The following is a 17,013-nucleotide window of genomic DNA, read 5'->3' on the forward strand; positions in this document are numbered from 1 at the left end:
GTCCTCACATATGTGTAAGCTGGTATGTAGCTTATGCTATATAGTGACCTGAGAATCTTTTGAGTGGTTTATATTGAAAGGCTATAAATCTGGTAGAATCATTGTTTTAGATGTAGTCCAATCTTTTATGTTCAGTTCTGCTTTCAAAAAATCCCAACATCTGAAAGCAAATCTATTATTATGAACATTTGCATTTTCGTTTAACTAAACCTCTTGCTAAAACCAGTCACAACATCCAGCACAATTGTTTCTTATATCTGAAAATTACAGGACAGAGGATGTCGGAGCCAAAGAAAACTAAAATTCTCAAGCCCTTAAACACATCAAATATCTTTATTTAACCGATATCTTAAACATTAACAGAACTATAAAAGCATGTTTAAAAATAGATATAGTATAAGATTTTAAATGAACACAAATACTTAGCATCTACTCCTCAAGACTCCCATGAGAACAGAAACTACAAATAACACACAAGTATTGACAAGACAAGAACACACACATGCTCCTATTTTGGAGAAAAAGTGCTGCTTGTTTTCTCCTTCCCTGTATTTAAACCGATCCCCCATTTCACAGCGCATGGGTCATTTTTCACAGCTTACATTCATCATAAACACAAACTATCCATTATTAGCCTATTTATTAAATCAGTAACCTCTGTAAGTACTAGAGTACAAAAGCCAAAGACAGTATGTAGAGCTAGCTCAAACTACAACTGCAATAGTACTGGCATATAAACTAAAGAAAAGTGGCATATTTGTTTCATTTTTAGTAGCTATTATGCGAAAAAAATAATAACAATATTTATAAATAGATAGAGCTTATTTATGTTTCTACTTCATTTCACAAAACAGGTTTATATATCATAAGTCTGTGATAACAGAATAAAATGTATTTTAAAAAATGATCCTATCAAAATCTATACGATGTGATGCCATCATCAACATGGCTCATGTTTGTATACATTTTGCAAAAAGGCTAAAGTAACATTCATGCATTTTCACCCCTCTCCAGAATTTCACTAAACATGGCAAATGCCCCAAGACAGGGGATCATGATTTCCAATAGGGCCTGTTGTGTAATGACTGTTATGTCAATGTCCGTCATTTTACTCCACTCCATTCTATTGGATTTGCATGTGTTTTTCTTTATAGAGCATGAAACAGTACAGAGTCAAATTACAGATTTTGTTTATATATGAGTGGATTCCCTCCTATTTCTCTCGACGCTGTGATTCCTGTAGTTAAAATACACGTGCAGTCCATTGACGGGGTGCACGACCGGCACGGTCTGCATTCTTGGATACGTTTTTGTCGCCAGACTCCACTCCGCCGTGGCGAGCAATTCCACTGCCAGAGTTTTCAACACAATCAAAGCGAGTTCCCGCCCGATGCAGCTCCTCACACCGCCCCCGAAAGGCACGTAACTGAAACGCTCGTGTTTGCTCTCATCCCGATCCGCGCCGAAGCGATCCGGGTCAAACAGCTCCGGGTTCTGATAGGCCTTGGCTGTCTCGTGCGTGTCACGGATACTGTACATGACGCTCCACCCCTTCGGGATCTGATAACCCTGCAGATGCAAAAAAGTTATAAATACGTTGTCAATAACATTACATTTAATATGTTGTATCGGCTAGTTTGTAACAAATACGTGTTGGCACGCATGCGGAGTGATCAGTTAAGATAACAGGCAGTACCCGGATGTAGGTCCGTTATCGATTTCAGGTTGTTATAAGCGACTTACCCATCAATGTTGTTTTGTTTCGTAATTGTATGCATACAATGTGCATGGTTTACTCTAAAACAGTACTATACATATATGTACATAAACATAAACTACATGTAGGACCCAGAGCCGATGATATGAGAGTTACGACACTCACATTGACCTCCATAGGAAGAATGGAATGCGGAAGTAACAGTCCAAACATTGCACTGAAGCCCATTCATTTCAGTATATCTAAAACGCATTTACTGTACGATGGTGAAAAACTGTATGCTTTTACATTTTAACGAGTGGGGAGTTGAAATTAAATGTAAACAAAACACAAAGAATGATCATATATTCATATTGCTCCCAAGAAATAAAATGCGGCTATAAACGTAGTCAACGTAGTGATAAAAGTACACGGTGTGCTACTATTTATCTAAATGTAAGCAAATACTGTTGATGTTATTTGTCCCTCAAAAATCCATTTAAATTAAAATAACCATTGAGGGCTCCATAAACCACGTGACCACACGGCGGCGAGATCGAGTGTCCTAACTCTCACATCCAACGGCTCTGTTAGGACCTATATGTTTCCTGAAAGAATAAGGAACTTACATTCAATTCAAATGTTTGGAGCACCTTCCTGTATCCTCCAGACACCGGGGGAAGAACCCGGAGGACCTCTTTGACCACACAGTCCAGGTAAGAAAGCTGACTCAGTTTCTCCAAACTTAGATAAGGGACCTGAATTCGAGAGCGACGCCCCTCATCCTTTTCGGCAGTTTCACAGCACGTTGTTTTATTAATCGGAGATTTCCTCTCAGCAGCATCGCTTTCCTCATTGCTGGCATTCCCATGGCAACGAGAGCGGCAGTGGCTGTGGGATTCGCCGACCAAGCCCTCGCTCTCCAGCTCGGCTCTGGCGCGCTCGCTCACTTCAGGATGGCGCAACAGCTGCAGGATGAGGGATGTTGATGCGCTGGCTGTGGTGGATTGCGCAGCGAAGATTAACTCCACCGCTGTTTCCTGAAATTAATTCACGTGTATACATTTAACAAACGCCCTGTTATGTCGAAGAGACAATAATGAAATATGATACAATCCAAACGTTTTGAGGATAGCAATTGTAAACGTGCAATAAGATGAATAGGGCCAATGTGGGCCGATTTTAAACCAATGCAAAAGGCTTTAGGTTTTACCTTTAGTTCTTGCATTGTGAAATCGTAGTCGTCCTCTCTTGCACTACTTAGGATATAGTCGAAAGCATCGCAGTATTCGCTGGCTTGCTGCTTTTGCAGTTTCTCCTCTATGATCTTCTCCATAGCAGAATGCAGGATCTCACGGGCCCTGATTCCCTACAACAAGGCGCATATTTGGTTTAATAGATAGATAGACAGACAGACAGACAGAAAGATAGATAGATTCCCACCTTGCGCAGGCCGCTAACGGGGTTGTCAATAGGCAGAGAGAAGAGGTTGTTCATGAGTTGTTCGAAGGTTTTCGAGAGAGAGAGAATGCGCTGCTCATCCAGGCGCAGGCCGAGCAGGACGCGCACTGCGATGCGAAAAGTGAGCAACTTGGAAGCAGCATAAACATCCACAGAGTCGTTTTCAGCGCACCACTTAGCAATTTCAGACTTGACAACATCTTGAACCCGCGTCAGATATGTCTCAAGCGCTCCGCGGCTAAACACTTTTGCAAGGATCTGAAAAGCAAATTAACTCTTATTTACTTAATGCATAACGGTGCATGATGAAGAAGCAATATTTTTGTGCGAGAAACAGAAATCAAACAAAAAAGCAGTAAAATAATTATAATATCAAAAGTTTATGAAAAATAAAACGTTAATACAGTGTAACATTTGTAGTGTCTTGTATTAAGTAATTCATTGCAATATATTTTGGGGGTATTTTTTTAAATGCATTCATTTATTAACCGAATAAGACAACTTGGTAAACGAATTTTGAATATCCTGTAAAGGGAAAGGTACATTTATGAAACAAACATTTCCATATAAATTAATAGACCAGTCATACTTGCATGTTTAGTCATGCGTGTAACAGAATGTTATGCCCATTTTACATCAGGTCACGCCTAAAAAAATAGTTGCATGCATTTTAAAACATTAGACTTACTTTTCGTTTTCTTTTGTGTAGGTCTCCAACCGAGTTTACCAGAGTGTGTGGCCCGAGGATGATGCGCGTGCTCTGAGGCCACTGCGTGCACACGAGCGTGTGCTCACCCAACAGAATCTTACGGATGTTTTCTGACCCGGTCACCCGGATAACAGGTTTTCCCAAAAGATGAGTTTTAAAGACATTTCCATGTTTCTCACGTCTGGAGATATGAAAACTGGACCCCTGTCAAACGTAAAAGAGAATGTTTAAAGTATTATTAGATCCCCCGTTGTTGACTCGTGATACTTAATCACATTGATTTTTTGAACTAATCATTTCTATTAATTTCAATAGGAATCACTTTTAAACTCTTTATTTCATGGCAATTAGTTATTTTTTGCATATTCTGGAATGAAAAGTTAATTCTGGCCCTGTGTACTGAATCTAACAATTACACACTCATCAAGTTCACACATGGGAATAATTCTTGTATACACTTGTAAGCTATGAATCCAACAGAAGTATGGTTTAAACTTCACACATTGCATAATCGTTTGTTTGAGGAAAATAATCTAAATTACAGTTTTATATATGAATTGTAAAAACTTTAATGATTAGCCTATTAAAGTTGTTATGCCTAAACTACTTTGATAACAAAACAGTGTCGTCACAAGCCGCTCTACAAACTAATTAATACTCATAATTTAATAGGCCTACAACTAATTATTAGTATTTCTCACTATTTGTGTAAATAGGCTACATATCTGCATGATGATTACTGTGGTGCAAAGTATGACTTTAAAATTAAAAGCTTAAAAAAATGTGGATAAGCGCATTTTTGTGGTTACTTAATTGCAGAGCAAACGGAATAAAGTAAGATAAGGTTTAAACGCGTATTTCATTTTTATTTAGGTTTTCAACTTTACCTGGAAAAGCCAATGGAAAGATTCTCCGACCAGCGGCCATCCCATGGAGCCCTGCGGCAGTGGAAGTTTGCATGCCCGATCCCGAGTGATGCTCCACCTGAACTCCCACAGCAGCCGCGACAACACCAGCAACAGCAACGTGGGTAGGACGGCACCCAGAGCCGTCAGCACAGTAGACACAAGGCAAAAATCGTGCCCGAACATCTTTAACGTAGATCAATGCCAAACCGAAGGGGGAAATCCACGTTCTTGTTTTTTTCCGTGATGGTTTCTTGATAGAGCGCCTCCAAAAGTTGCGCAATACTGTAAAGGGACCCTTTACGCGCTCCTTGGATATCTAGGAATGACCAGCGCACGGATTTGACGTGAGCTTTATAAAGACAATTCATAGAGAAGACAGAAGATCTACACTGCTTTAAATCTCTCCAACTTTCGGGAAAGACACGAAACTTACAACTATTCCAAACAACTATTCCAAACAGTTTTACAAGTTGCATGCGCTGGCATGTCTTTCATCAGAGTTTATCCACCGGGCGCAATCCCCGGGACAGCCCTTCCTCTCACCCACGCTATATGACTGTAAACCTGACACGAATTGAACTTGAAATAAAGCTGAACGACTAGCATATACATTTTTTGCTTAAATCTGTGCTTAGGAACTAAGAACTTTGTAATTAAAACCTAAAGGCACAACATAAAAATAGTCACTTTTAGCGATCAGAAGTTTTAGAATTTACTATTAATAATCTAAATTCACAGCGTCTAATAACAGGACAAAGAGGGACTGTACTCACCTCAGCACAAGTGTAAAACCATACCGATGATATGCAGTGAGCTCTTGAAACTTCCAGAGTCTGTCTCTCTGGGTTGTGTTGTGTGTCTTCACTGCATCTCTCTCGCTCGGGCTTTATAGGTATTGGCACATATTATGAACCACCTTCAGTGACGTATGAAGAGTTTTTTTGTGATAGTTCGTAGAGGTCGTGCATTGATCACAGGGGATGGGGAAGGTTCTTAAAGCGTCCAGAGAGAGAGAGAGATAGATAGATAGATAGAGAGAGAGAGTCTTGGGGGGTTTTACTGATTGGTTACCTGTTTCCTTATTGAGATTCAATTTAATCCACTTGTAATTAAAACATCGTTTGATTAAAATTGTGCGAACTCATAGGAAACAGGTAGCATAACTCGTTTTATTTTTTTTAACCGGGAAATCTGGTAAAACTGAAAATTATAGTAAATTAATATAACGATTTAACGAATAGCACAGATAGCCTAGTGTTAAATATCCTTTAACATGGGATGTTTCCACAATTCGAAAACTACATTTTTACAAATTCACCCGGTTCTCCTTTTCAATGCTAAAATAATAAATTATTTTAAATAGTCGACAAATAAATGTTGACAAAAAAATTATATTTAAAGCCAAACCTAATTTTCATTTTCATGTTTTTGCATCTCTCACTAGAAAAACTAAAATTATTTTTTAACTGACGCCAAAGCTTATTTTAGCCAAATAGCAAAATTCCCCCCAGCTTGTATCCTGCTGGTCCTTAAAATGATTTTCTATTCAATAAATTAAAAAGCCAACGACACAAATGTGCCATTTTGCCAAAAGTGAAACATTAAATATGATTATGGGAAGAAAACCACCAGTTTTTGAATTAGTAATATCATGATCTTCATCTATTTTCTTTATGGTCACAATTATGCCATAAAATTGCGGTTCTGTCCAAAGCTGCCTTTAGAAGGGTTTTAACCTGTCCAATGAATGATACAGACCAAAAGATGGTTAGTTCAGGTCAGATCTCTGTTGCTCTTTTCTACATCTATAAATGATTTTTAATGTGTAAGCTGAAAAGTTTGACTTTTAGGGTCACAGTGAGAATGGGCAGCAGAGATAGAGAAGTAGGAGACATTCCCTGTCTGGGGTGCTGGAGCAAGTCCCGTTATTAATTTTAACAACTGAGACTCAGAATACCAACTAAAGCTCAAAGTCAGGTTAAAGACGTGCAGGGGCTTGTCACATAGTTAAGACACTCATGGCCAGGTCTCCTCTCACATCAGAACTAATGTACACATTAAACACTCTATCATAAAACACGTATAAATCATAAAAGTAATTCATTAGTGCTTAGAAGATTTAAGCAGCCAGATTTTACTCCTTTATTGTTAGTTTATTGCTCCTTTAGTATTATTTTTCGAAAATCTATTTCTATTTGTACGGATAAGTTTTAGAAACATACAAAATTACAGTATGGTTATAGCATGTTAACTTCATAGTATTTTCATTATGTTGCTACTTGTGTATTTACCACAATTGTTTGTTTTTATTCATATATATTCATTTTTTTTGTTTTTCATTAAAGTTTCCGTAAATTTTCTATGGCACTTACCCATCACCCATTAGATCTAAAAGGATGATCTCATACAGTCACCAAAACCACATGACAAAAGCAGATAAATTAGAATGGAATTTTACAGTAGGTCTGTGTGAAATTTATCATTATTAACATGAAACATGAAACTGTTGATGCTGACTAAAGCAATTATATCTTCTTGTTGATTTTCCCGTAGCTATAACAAAAATATAAAAAGTGTTTCATAGGCGACTCTGACAATGTTGATCTTTGATATCAAAACAGACTTTGATCAACTTTGTGTAATTAAACACAGTTGGAGGATTATTTTACTTTGGTTACTGACGTGCTAATACACTAAACGTCCCTTTTCTCTGTTCAGGCTTGCTTTTCATGACAAATATAACTTGGGTTATACACCCATGAAATCTTTTTAAGCAAGAAGGTACGAGAGGCTGTAAAATTGTGACTTTTAGTGTTTTAGGCACGAAAGTGTGACTATATTCAGTTTGGCACAGGCTTGAGTGCCTATTGCATTTATAAAACACACATCATTTTATATTCTAGTAATGTTAAATACTGGAGGAACCCAATAGTGTTTCTTTGGAATCGTGCACACAGATTCCTACCAACAGAGAAGGAGACACACACAACCGCGTTTAAGTGGTCACCTTATCCCTCGCTCTCTAATACCGCTCAATCATCAGCTCCCGGGTACAGCTTCTGGACTCAGCGGCGGGGTCACAGGGGGAGAGAAAGTGTCTCTGCTGATGATCAGAGGTACAGCCTCATCTGTCAACAATACAAAAAACACTTCCTGTTGGACAGAGAGACACCCCTCAGTGTGCAAAGCCTCAGAGACATCAGGAACTAAAGCAAAAGTAGTGTGATAGCTAAAAAGAAAAGCATTTATATGATTAGGAGTGAAAAATTATTCATAACAAACAGATATAGACAAAATATAGCTAAAGAGTGAGAGAGAATCAAGTGTTTCTCCACTTGTGGGTATCTTTCATCAAGGTAGTCCCCGACCACTCTTACATAGTCTCTCTCTCTTACACACACACACGGATACTCGTCTCCTGGATGTTCTGCTTTGATTCCTAATGGGGTTTCCCTCCTCTCAGACGCCGCCTGTCATCACTGTGTGTGTGTATAAGAGAGAGAGAAATAAATTAAATGTGAATAGACACCCCTGGGCTTCACTTTTTAATCCATGCATCTATTTTGCTTCTTTAAGGGATTTTTTTATTACAATTCACATTTTTGGCGAAAAAATGAAATTTTGTACAATCTTGGTATTTGGTACATTGTAATAAGCAAAAATCTGTTTTTATTTATCAAATTTTATATGTTATGTATCTTTCTTTTAAATATTCATGTTTAATCTACATTTAAAATTTCTTATTTTGTTGCTGTGGACAGACATTGTGTATAAAATGAGGGACGTACATTGAGTCTCTAGAGCCGTGATTAAGGTTTTAGATGTGTAACAACTTCTGACCACCCGACCGACTTCCTTATCTGTCAGAGAGGTGTAACGCTGAGCGTGTATCAGGTTCTGCTCTGGGTGTCGCCCCGTGACCTCACATGGTGACCCCTGAGGCCTACACTTCCTCCTTGTTGCCACGGTGACACAGCAAAAACACAATACCGCGATATATCCTTTTCAACCAAATTTAAATTTTTCAACCAAATCTAAGTTTTGTATCACAAGATTCTACATATATATACGATACTATAAAGCAAATGGCGGTATTAAGTAATGTATGATTTTACTTTAAAATATCAGACTGAAATTCTTCATGCTTTTAGATGAAGAATTTGGAGGATGGTGTGATTTTGAAATGAAAAAAATAAAAAGACATTTAAGATAACATTTAGGTATTTCAGAACTAGTTTTAAAGGAATAACACACTTTGAATACTTTTAAATACTTAGGACTTGGCAAGAACACATGATTTTAGAAGACACAGACATCTTCCTCTCTTCACACACTCTTCAATAGCAAATTGAAGAGGCGCCTTGTTTACACTCTTAGACAACAACAATCTGTGTGTGTGTGAGCGAGAGGGAAAGATCCATTAGCCCTGTGTGGATCTCAGCTCACCTCAGGCAGTGATTAAGAGGTCAAATGCACCCCGAATACAAAAAGAACAGAGAGACAGAGGGATTGAGGAGAGGAAAGAGGAAGACAAAGGCTCTCAAACGGTTTTTTAAAGCTTGCTTTCAAAGGGTGTTTTAGGCAAAAAGCTCGAATCCATTAAAGCTATCTGCTTTCCTTCTATCTTCGTCTGACTCACCTGCTCTCGCTGCGTCTTCAGGCCTAAGGGTTAAAAAGGCTTTTAAACAATTAGAATAAATTACAACAGCTTGAGGTTGGATACGTTAGTGTAGCAGACTTGCAACAGATAATATCGGACGTCAGGTCTCAACAGAGTACTAAATGTTACCTATTTTGAAGGTAGTCTGTGATATTTCGTTGCCCTTGCATATTTTTGTAAGGCGAACGTAAGGAAATTGTTTGATTTTGGCATCTGCTTAATTTCAGTTTCTACCTGTCAACATGGCAAGATTTCTATCCTGTCTTTTAAAGGTGGAAAAGCCCATTCAGTTTCATTGCAATTTTACCGTTAGTTGTATTTTAATTGTTTAGCGTTGTGTCTGCTTCCTGTGATTTAAAAAAAGTATGATCATAAATGGACAAAAGAGGAGAAACACACAAAAGCACGTTTATGATATATAAGAGGAAACATATATTATTGGAATGTCTAATATTCCAGGTGTCTGAACATTTACCCTTAGCTACAGTAGGAGGAACCCAGAAATATATCACATAAGCCTCAACGCAGACACAAACTGTCTGGAATGCGTTTCTGACGGGTGTGAATTTGATGTCTATCCAACCCCCTTATACTCCTCCCTGTTTCCTTTACCGCCATACTTCTCTCTCTCCGTCTGCCTTTACAGATAGATTTATTGAGTCCAAAACATGCCGGCACAAAGCTAGTGCTAAACAGATATAAAGATATTTAAAATAATAAATAACACAAAAATTTTAAATTAAAAAAGGATTTCAGCAAAGGTTTCTTATATACGGGATGCTGTACAACAACACTGTGAAGTAAAATTGTACATTATCTAAAAAGTCATGTACATTTACATATATTCATGTATGGAAATTCATATTCACGTATTTATGTAAGTTGCTTGCCTTACAAAATCATGCACAGTGCTATGGGTGATTGCACAAATATTAAAGAATTTTTTTTTTCTTTCGATTATTTTTAAATAATTAAATAAATGTAAGAATGGACACTGTTCTTGTAAAAAAATGTCTACATTAAATGTCAGAAATCAATAATTTTCACCTGGCTGTTGACTCCCAATGACAGAATCTGGCTAAACTATCAAACAAAAGAGGTTAAAGAGGACCTTGGAGAGGCAAGTAGAAAAGACATTATTCTGACACAGACAGATTTTAATGTTCTTCCTCCGACCAGAGGAAGTTGTCTGGATGCCCAAAACGCCAATCACTCAACATCCCGCCTCCCCACTGATAGAAGCTTCCTGTGGTGAATGACAGGGCTGCGCTGCAATAAAGAGCTCAATTCACTTATGTTTCCTAATCATCTGAAAGACACTCATTTTAAAATACCATTGGACTGCAAAATATACGCTGAACAATGTAATAATAAGCAAGAAAAATCAGCATGACTGTGTTCAGGCTTATTGTTCTGCTTTAGTATTACAACATTTCCTTATCTATTTTAAAGTGTTCAAGGATTTTCTTTTTAAGAGATGCAGAAAATGCAGCTGTCAATTATTGCTGAACTTTTAAACTCAGGACCTTAGAAAGAAATTTGAAGAAAGGTACCCTCACACACACACACAAACCCCCACCACGGTCACCTCTAAGCCCTCTCCATGACCATCAATATGAAAGAGAAGAGGAAGGAAGTTTTTAAGGGGAAAGCAATGGGAGGGGGAACCGCAGCTCATTTTAAACCGCAGTCCTGGGCCGGCCTGACCTAATGAATATGTCGTTGTACTCTAATGGATTGAGTTAAAGGGGCCTGTGTGGTTTTACCCCCCTTTCTCTGCCACCTCTTCAACTGATCCCATTCATTCTAGCCTAGTGTAATCTAATCACAGCTAACTGGATTTATCTGTTGTCCTTTCACATTCAAACTCGCATTACACACATGTGGCTATTTCTTACAGTGACAGATGATCGACTGAACGAACCTCTACGGAATGTCAGTCAGTCGAAGGCAGATCAGCATCTAGTTTTTTTCAAGAACATAGGATGAAGGGCTGTTGCACATGGTGCTAATCCATCAGCCGTATTTGGATGCTCAGTCAAGTCCTTTGCAATGCTTTGACAAATCCATTATATTCATATTAGTGGCCTATAGAGCAAACACACAGGGGTGAGAGAGAAGACTTTTAGTTTCACTGATAAAGTACTAATCAAACTTACTTTAAGGAAAAGTTCAACAAAAAATTAAATTCTGTAATCATTTATTCACCCTCGGGTTGTTCCAAATCTGTATACATTTATTTGTTCTGATGAACATGGGGAAAGATATATCTTGGCCACCATTAAGTACCATCATAGGAAAATTGCTTAATAAATTTCTTTGTTCTGTTGAACACTAAGACAGAATACAGAAGACAGAATTGACCACAAAAGATATTTTGAGAATTTATCTCAGTGGATTTGTGTCTACACAATGGTGGGCCAACGTTCTTCAAAACATCTTTTGTGTTCTGTAAAAGAAAGAAAGTCATACTGGTTTGTAATGACATATTTTGGATGAACTATGCCTTTATTGAGTTCAAAATGTCCACATTTTAAGCATACAAATATGCAAAAAGATTAAAAATATATATTTACAATATGTCCATACACATGCGCCAATTTAAGTGCAGTGCAGGCAGATCCGACACCCCCAAAACACCCTGCTGACTCAGTCGCCCTTTTCAGACAGAAGCTCAAAAGCTATTTAAAACCTACAAAACAATTACTGCAAGAAATACATGTAAAAGAGAAGCCCAACGGGGGGTCACCCGCATGCATCCATTCAACACATTCCTCTAGCCTTCACACTTTTTCTTTTTCTTCCCTTTTACTTAAAGAAGCAGTACGCCATCATGCGAGGCAAGAGAGTGATAGAGATGTAGGGCAGGTAAGGAGACGAGGGAATATTACGCAACCTTTTTCCCTGCTATACACTCTGTGAGTGTGGCAGACCAGCTTTTATCCTTTATGTCAATGTCAGTCAGCATGATTTATGGTAGTTATTCAGACGCAGGGAACTCCCAGAATGAGAAATATGACTACCGCTGGCTAATTACTTAAGCATTGATGTACCAAGTGGCTGGTGAATCGACAGGCCGATGGGAAGCTAGACTACGGGAGAGAGGGGGGTTCTCACCCTATACACCATCCATCCTCAGATTCAAGCTGTCAATCATTCTCTGTTGGGGGCGTTTTTGTTTCAGCTGGGGGTCGACTTGAAGGTTCATTTCCAGACCGGTCTGATTCAGAATGATTGACACCTTTACAGAGGGGTTTAAAGAGGTTGGCTGAGGGTTGAAGAGCACATCGGTGACCTTGTGTGCGTGCATACGTGTTCTCAATGCGGTGCGATTTACACCCGCCAATCTTTCGAGCAAACAATGACATGTAGGAACATCCCTGTTTTCTCTCACACATGCACAAAACTCCTGGCAACCAAAAACTACTTATGCTCCACCCATCGACGGCCATCAATGATTAAGTGTAAATGAACACGCTTCTGTTTCTTTGTGTGCATCTGTGTGTCTGCATGCACCTGTGAGAGTATCACTAGCATTGCCAAAGGTGTCAAGCCCTATAGAAGTCTTTCTGAACTCTATAGTGCCCTATTCAACCACAGGCCACTGAGGTGAGAAACTAAACCTGTCACCTGTACTGGGAAGGCCACTTCTGTTTCTCGAAAACCAGACGGTTCTCACGGAAACTTGTCGAACTGTCCGCAAGAGGCCTTATAGACAGGTGTGCCGGGGTGTGCCAGCATTTAATGCCCGGCTGTCTCTATGCTTGAGCCTTTGGCTTAATGCCCCGTCTCGGCTTATAGAGTCGTCTGCGGGTGTTACTGGGGCCACCGTTGGGGCAATATGTTTGTTTAAAGGCGTTGTATGTTTTGTTTGAAGTAAGTTACGTAAGATACAGATGAATGTAAAAAAGAGCAAAAGTGGGTCATTTAGAGTACTATTATGAGTCATAATGTCTAATTGTTAGTTCACCCTTAAGTTGTTCCAAACTTGTATAAATTAATTTGTTCTGCTGAACACAAAGGAAGATACTTGGAAGAATGTTCTACTTGGAAATGCCATCATTTTCAGTTCTGGGACATCATTGACTACCCTATAGAAAAAAATAAAATGGTGTGTATACAGGTTCGGAACAACTAGAGGGCGAAAAAGTGGTGACAGAACTTTCATTTTTGGGTGAACTGTTCCATTAACTTCCAAACTAAGCTACTCTGAAATGCTTCTTGATGGAAACGTAGTTACAGGATAAATTAAATTAACTTCTAAGGCCTAAGTATTTGCACTTTAAAAGCCATCAACACATAAGAGAATTGTAAATTTAAATAAAAAGTACCTTTCGCTCATTTTAAAGACAATGTGTCTTATCAGCGAGATTTAACTCCTGTTTGTTCTGGAGCAGCAGGGGGTTCATTATACTTGGGGATAAACTGCTACTTGCCCATTAGGTTAAACAAACTGATGAGAATTTATCCCTCCTGGACTTAATCTGTGATGAGTGTGTGTATTAGAATTGGATTAGAAATTGAGCTTGTGTAAAGAGAAGCATTTTAGCGGTGCTGTGGAATCTGTTTGCTGTAAGAATGATGCGTAAGAAAAGATGAAGACAAAAGAACGGTGAGGGAGGGACAGAAGCCTTTTCATATCAACACAAACTCATTAAATGTGTCATATCAACAGAATAACCTCATTAATCTTACCTCATATTACTCGCTTCTCTTCACCTTTCAACTTTCACCCCAATAACCCTTGCCCTTTGACCCCATTCCATGCTGTCCCACTCTTAACAACAGGTATCCTTGGAGTCATCAGAATCAGGGCTCTTTGGGACAGCAGAGGTTGTGTGAGACCGAACAGAGAACACGCAGACTAAACACTGCAAACACAACGGCAGCCAGCACTTTATTATAAAACAGATTTATAGATAAGGGTTTAAAATAGCATTTATAACATGAAAAATATTTTTCCTTTATATTCAGGTTTAGTAGATTGTAACTGTGTAGTTAACATATTTTCTGTCATACACCACAGACGAACCCTTACACGTAAAGCTTCAGAGTTCAGACAGTGTCATATTTGGTTGCGTGCCAATGTTTCCACACTTTTGTGGTCGACTGAATTTCAAAAACATCCTCCCGCCCTTCCCTCCTTATCTGTGCGTACCTGACTCTAACCTCTGCTCTCACTCCGACACCACTGCCTTTAATTACGCTAATTACAAGCAATTACATGACACTACTAATGCCTGCCCGAAGGCCTGTTTTCTTCCCCGCACCGTGCGATTCTGAAGATCTTTATAGAAAAACAGCGAGGTTCTCTTACAGACTTGTATCATGAAGGTAATTGCTCTCCAACGAGCGGAAAAGCTTGGAGTTTATGACCCCTTTTGGAATGGCGGAGGATAAAGAAGTATAATGGTTAGGGCACACTATGTCAATACCGCACTTGTTTCGGGCTGTTTGTGTACGTTCGAATAAAGAATTAAGATTCCAGAACTACTGTTTGTTCTGTATTTCAAAAGGACTGAAAATGATTTCTGACAGGACTGTTTCCACAAACCAATTATCTGTTGTAGATGATGTGGTCTGATAACTGTTTTCTAGATCACTTAGCACGAATGTCATAATTAGTCTATATTGTGCTGTCATCTTTATCTCAAACCATATTGACAGTAGCTGTCAGCCAAATGACCTGAGAATGGATAAGCGTGTTGTTTTATTCAAAGGTGAGGATTGGATCTTATATGTAATCTACAGTGTCCTTCATCAGAGTTTAACTTAAGCACGCTTATCTTGTTTTAACATGGCAGGAGTCGAGCGAGCTGATAATCATTGACAAAAACACACACACTTATAGTTTGATGGCTCAGCTTTTTGGGGGGGTCTTCACTCACAGCTGGTAGTTAGGGGTCTCAGCCCTCTCAGTTGTGGTAAATATTTACTGAGGCTTAATTGGTTGTTCATTGTGACATTGTCATTAATTCATTTCTATTCTGATCTCTGTGTGTGCTTGTCTAATTGTGTAATGTGGCCTATAGGGAACTCAACAGGAATAGCTGATGTCCTGATAAAACCTGCTGATACGAACAACACAGAACCATTACTGGTTAATGCAATTTAACATTTGCAGAATTAGCCGAATTGTTTAAAAGCAATTCTGAAGAACAAGAGCTTGTAGGAGATAAAAGATAAAGATAACCAATCAATCAATAAAGGCTGAAGGGATCTTTATCACAGGCTTAGCAAAATTACTATTAAGTCTAGCCAGAAGAATAGTGTGAATACAAATGTGTGAATATTTAAATGCTTATAGCATGGATTTATGAACATGTTTGCTAGTGTTTAATGTCACTTTGCAAATTGGTTTTAAGAAAGTAGACTGTATTACAATAGTTTAATTACAAATACTATGGTTAAACTATGGTTAGACCATAGTAAATTTGTGGTTATTGGTTTTACTACAAATAAACAAACACATTTAATAATCTAAACGATGATTCATTTTCGTAAGGGCTGTGTAGCCGTCTGTTTACCTGAGTTGAGATATGGATGCTGACGTCAAACAGGAACAGGACATAGATTACAAACGCTTACGATATAAAGTTATTATTATGTGATCTATCTGACAGAAATAATTATGTTAAGCTTAATACATTACGACGGTGGAAACTGCTCATAAACAGGAAACGTTCTTCGTGCTACCAAAATAATTAACGTAAGTTACGTATGAAGTCACGCAAACTGTCCGCGGCCCGCGATGCACGAGCGCTAGTACAACGCAAAGGTAGGCGCGTTTCAGCTGTCATGATATAATGAGTGTTTTTCACATTATTAACTCATTTTTCGCGTACATTTGTACAAATATGTGTAAACCAGTCAATAATGTAATTCTTGCGCACTTGTTGGCAACTATTAGCGCCACCGATAAGTCACAACTGGATTGTTAACAAAGTACAGTAAACCACGAAAAGTAGCCCGGTTTATACACAAAACGTATTCTAACTTATATCAAACTGAGTTACAGAGCTATATGATGTTGTCAAATCGTTAGGATTCCATTCAGTATTGTTGTTGTACAGTATCTGCCCACAGGTATAATCGTTAGTTCACCGAACAATTTTGACTGATAGATTCACGATCTAGCCATTACCTATTTTTTAGTCGAACAGCAAAACATACTTCTTTAAATCACCAGGTTCTGGTCAAAAAACTAAGTTCAAGGCAGTAAAAAAATAATACCTGCGCCTCTTTGATATAATTTGAGATCTTATGAAGCAATTGATCAGTTAAAAAAGCTTTGGGTAAACAGTCTTGGGCATGTCTGAAATTCATTCTTCCTATTGCATTACACAAGTGTGGTATCCCTTTAAAGCAATGATGATACTAAAGAGAAGAGTGATGTAATATAATATTTGTGAAAGTGCTCAAAACTTTTCCACCAACTCACAAGATAGCACATGAAACAGTAACAAAAAAAAAAATCTTTCTCCATCTCCAGACATGAGCTAGCACGCTTCATTAGTTCACAAAGTAAAGGCTCAGCAAGATAATAAGGTCATTTCAATTATATTTTCCCTAGTTTACA

The 17,013-nt window shown here is 38.3% G+C and overlaps 1 protein-coding gene across 3 annotated transcripts; it reads right to left on the reverse strand.

Annotated features, from left to right (window-relative positions):
• Positions 1-314: 314 nt before the first annotated feature.
• LOC130436965 (cytochrome P450 26B1) lies at positions 315-16,205 on the reverse strand. 3 transcript variants are annotated; one of them, XM_056768022.1, is made up of 11 exons: positions 15,962-16,205; positions 14,130-14,305; positions 11,359-11,522; positions 7,782-7,902; positions 5,548-5,766; positions 4,754-5,090; positions 3,846-4,070; positions 3,140-3,415; positions 2,910-3,065; positions 2,326-2,736; positions 315-1,569 (listed from the first exon to the last, which is right to left on the reverse strand). In XM_056768022.1, the coding sequence occupies exons 6-11, from the start codon at positions 4,955-4,957 to the stop codon at positions 1,192-1,194; spliced, it is 1,650 nt and encodes a 549-aa protein (XP_056624000.1). In that variant the 5' UTR covers positions 4,958-5,090; positions 5,548-5,766; positions 7,782-7,902; positions 11,359-11,522; positions 14,130-14,305; positions 15,962-16,205; the 3' UTR covers positions 315-1,191. The 3 variants fall into 3 exon arrangements, with proteins under 3 accessions (XP_056624000.1, XP_056623999.1, XP_056624001.1); XM_056768021.1 differs by lacking the exon at positions 11,359-11,522 and having other exon boundaries at positions 5,548-7,902; XM_056768023.1 differs by lacking the exons at positions 11,359-11,522; positions 14,130-14,305 and having other exon boundaries at positions 5,548-7,902.
• Positions 16,206-17,013: the final 808 nt, after the last annotated feature.

The sequence above is a fragment of the Triplophysa dalaica genome, chromosome 15 (genome assembly GCF_015846415.1).
Source record: "Triplophysa dalaica isolate WHDGS20190420 chromosome 15, ASM1584641v1, whole genome shotgun sequence".
NCBI classification, from domain to species: Eukaryota; Metazoa; Chordata; class Actinopteri; order Cypriniformes; family Nemacheilidae; genus Triplophysa; species Triplophysa dalaica.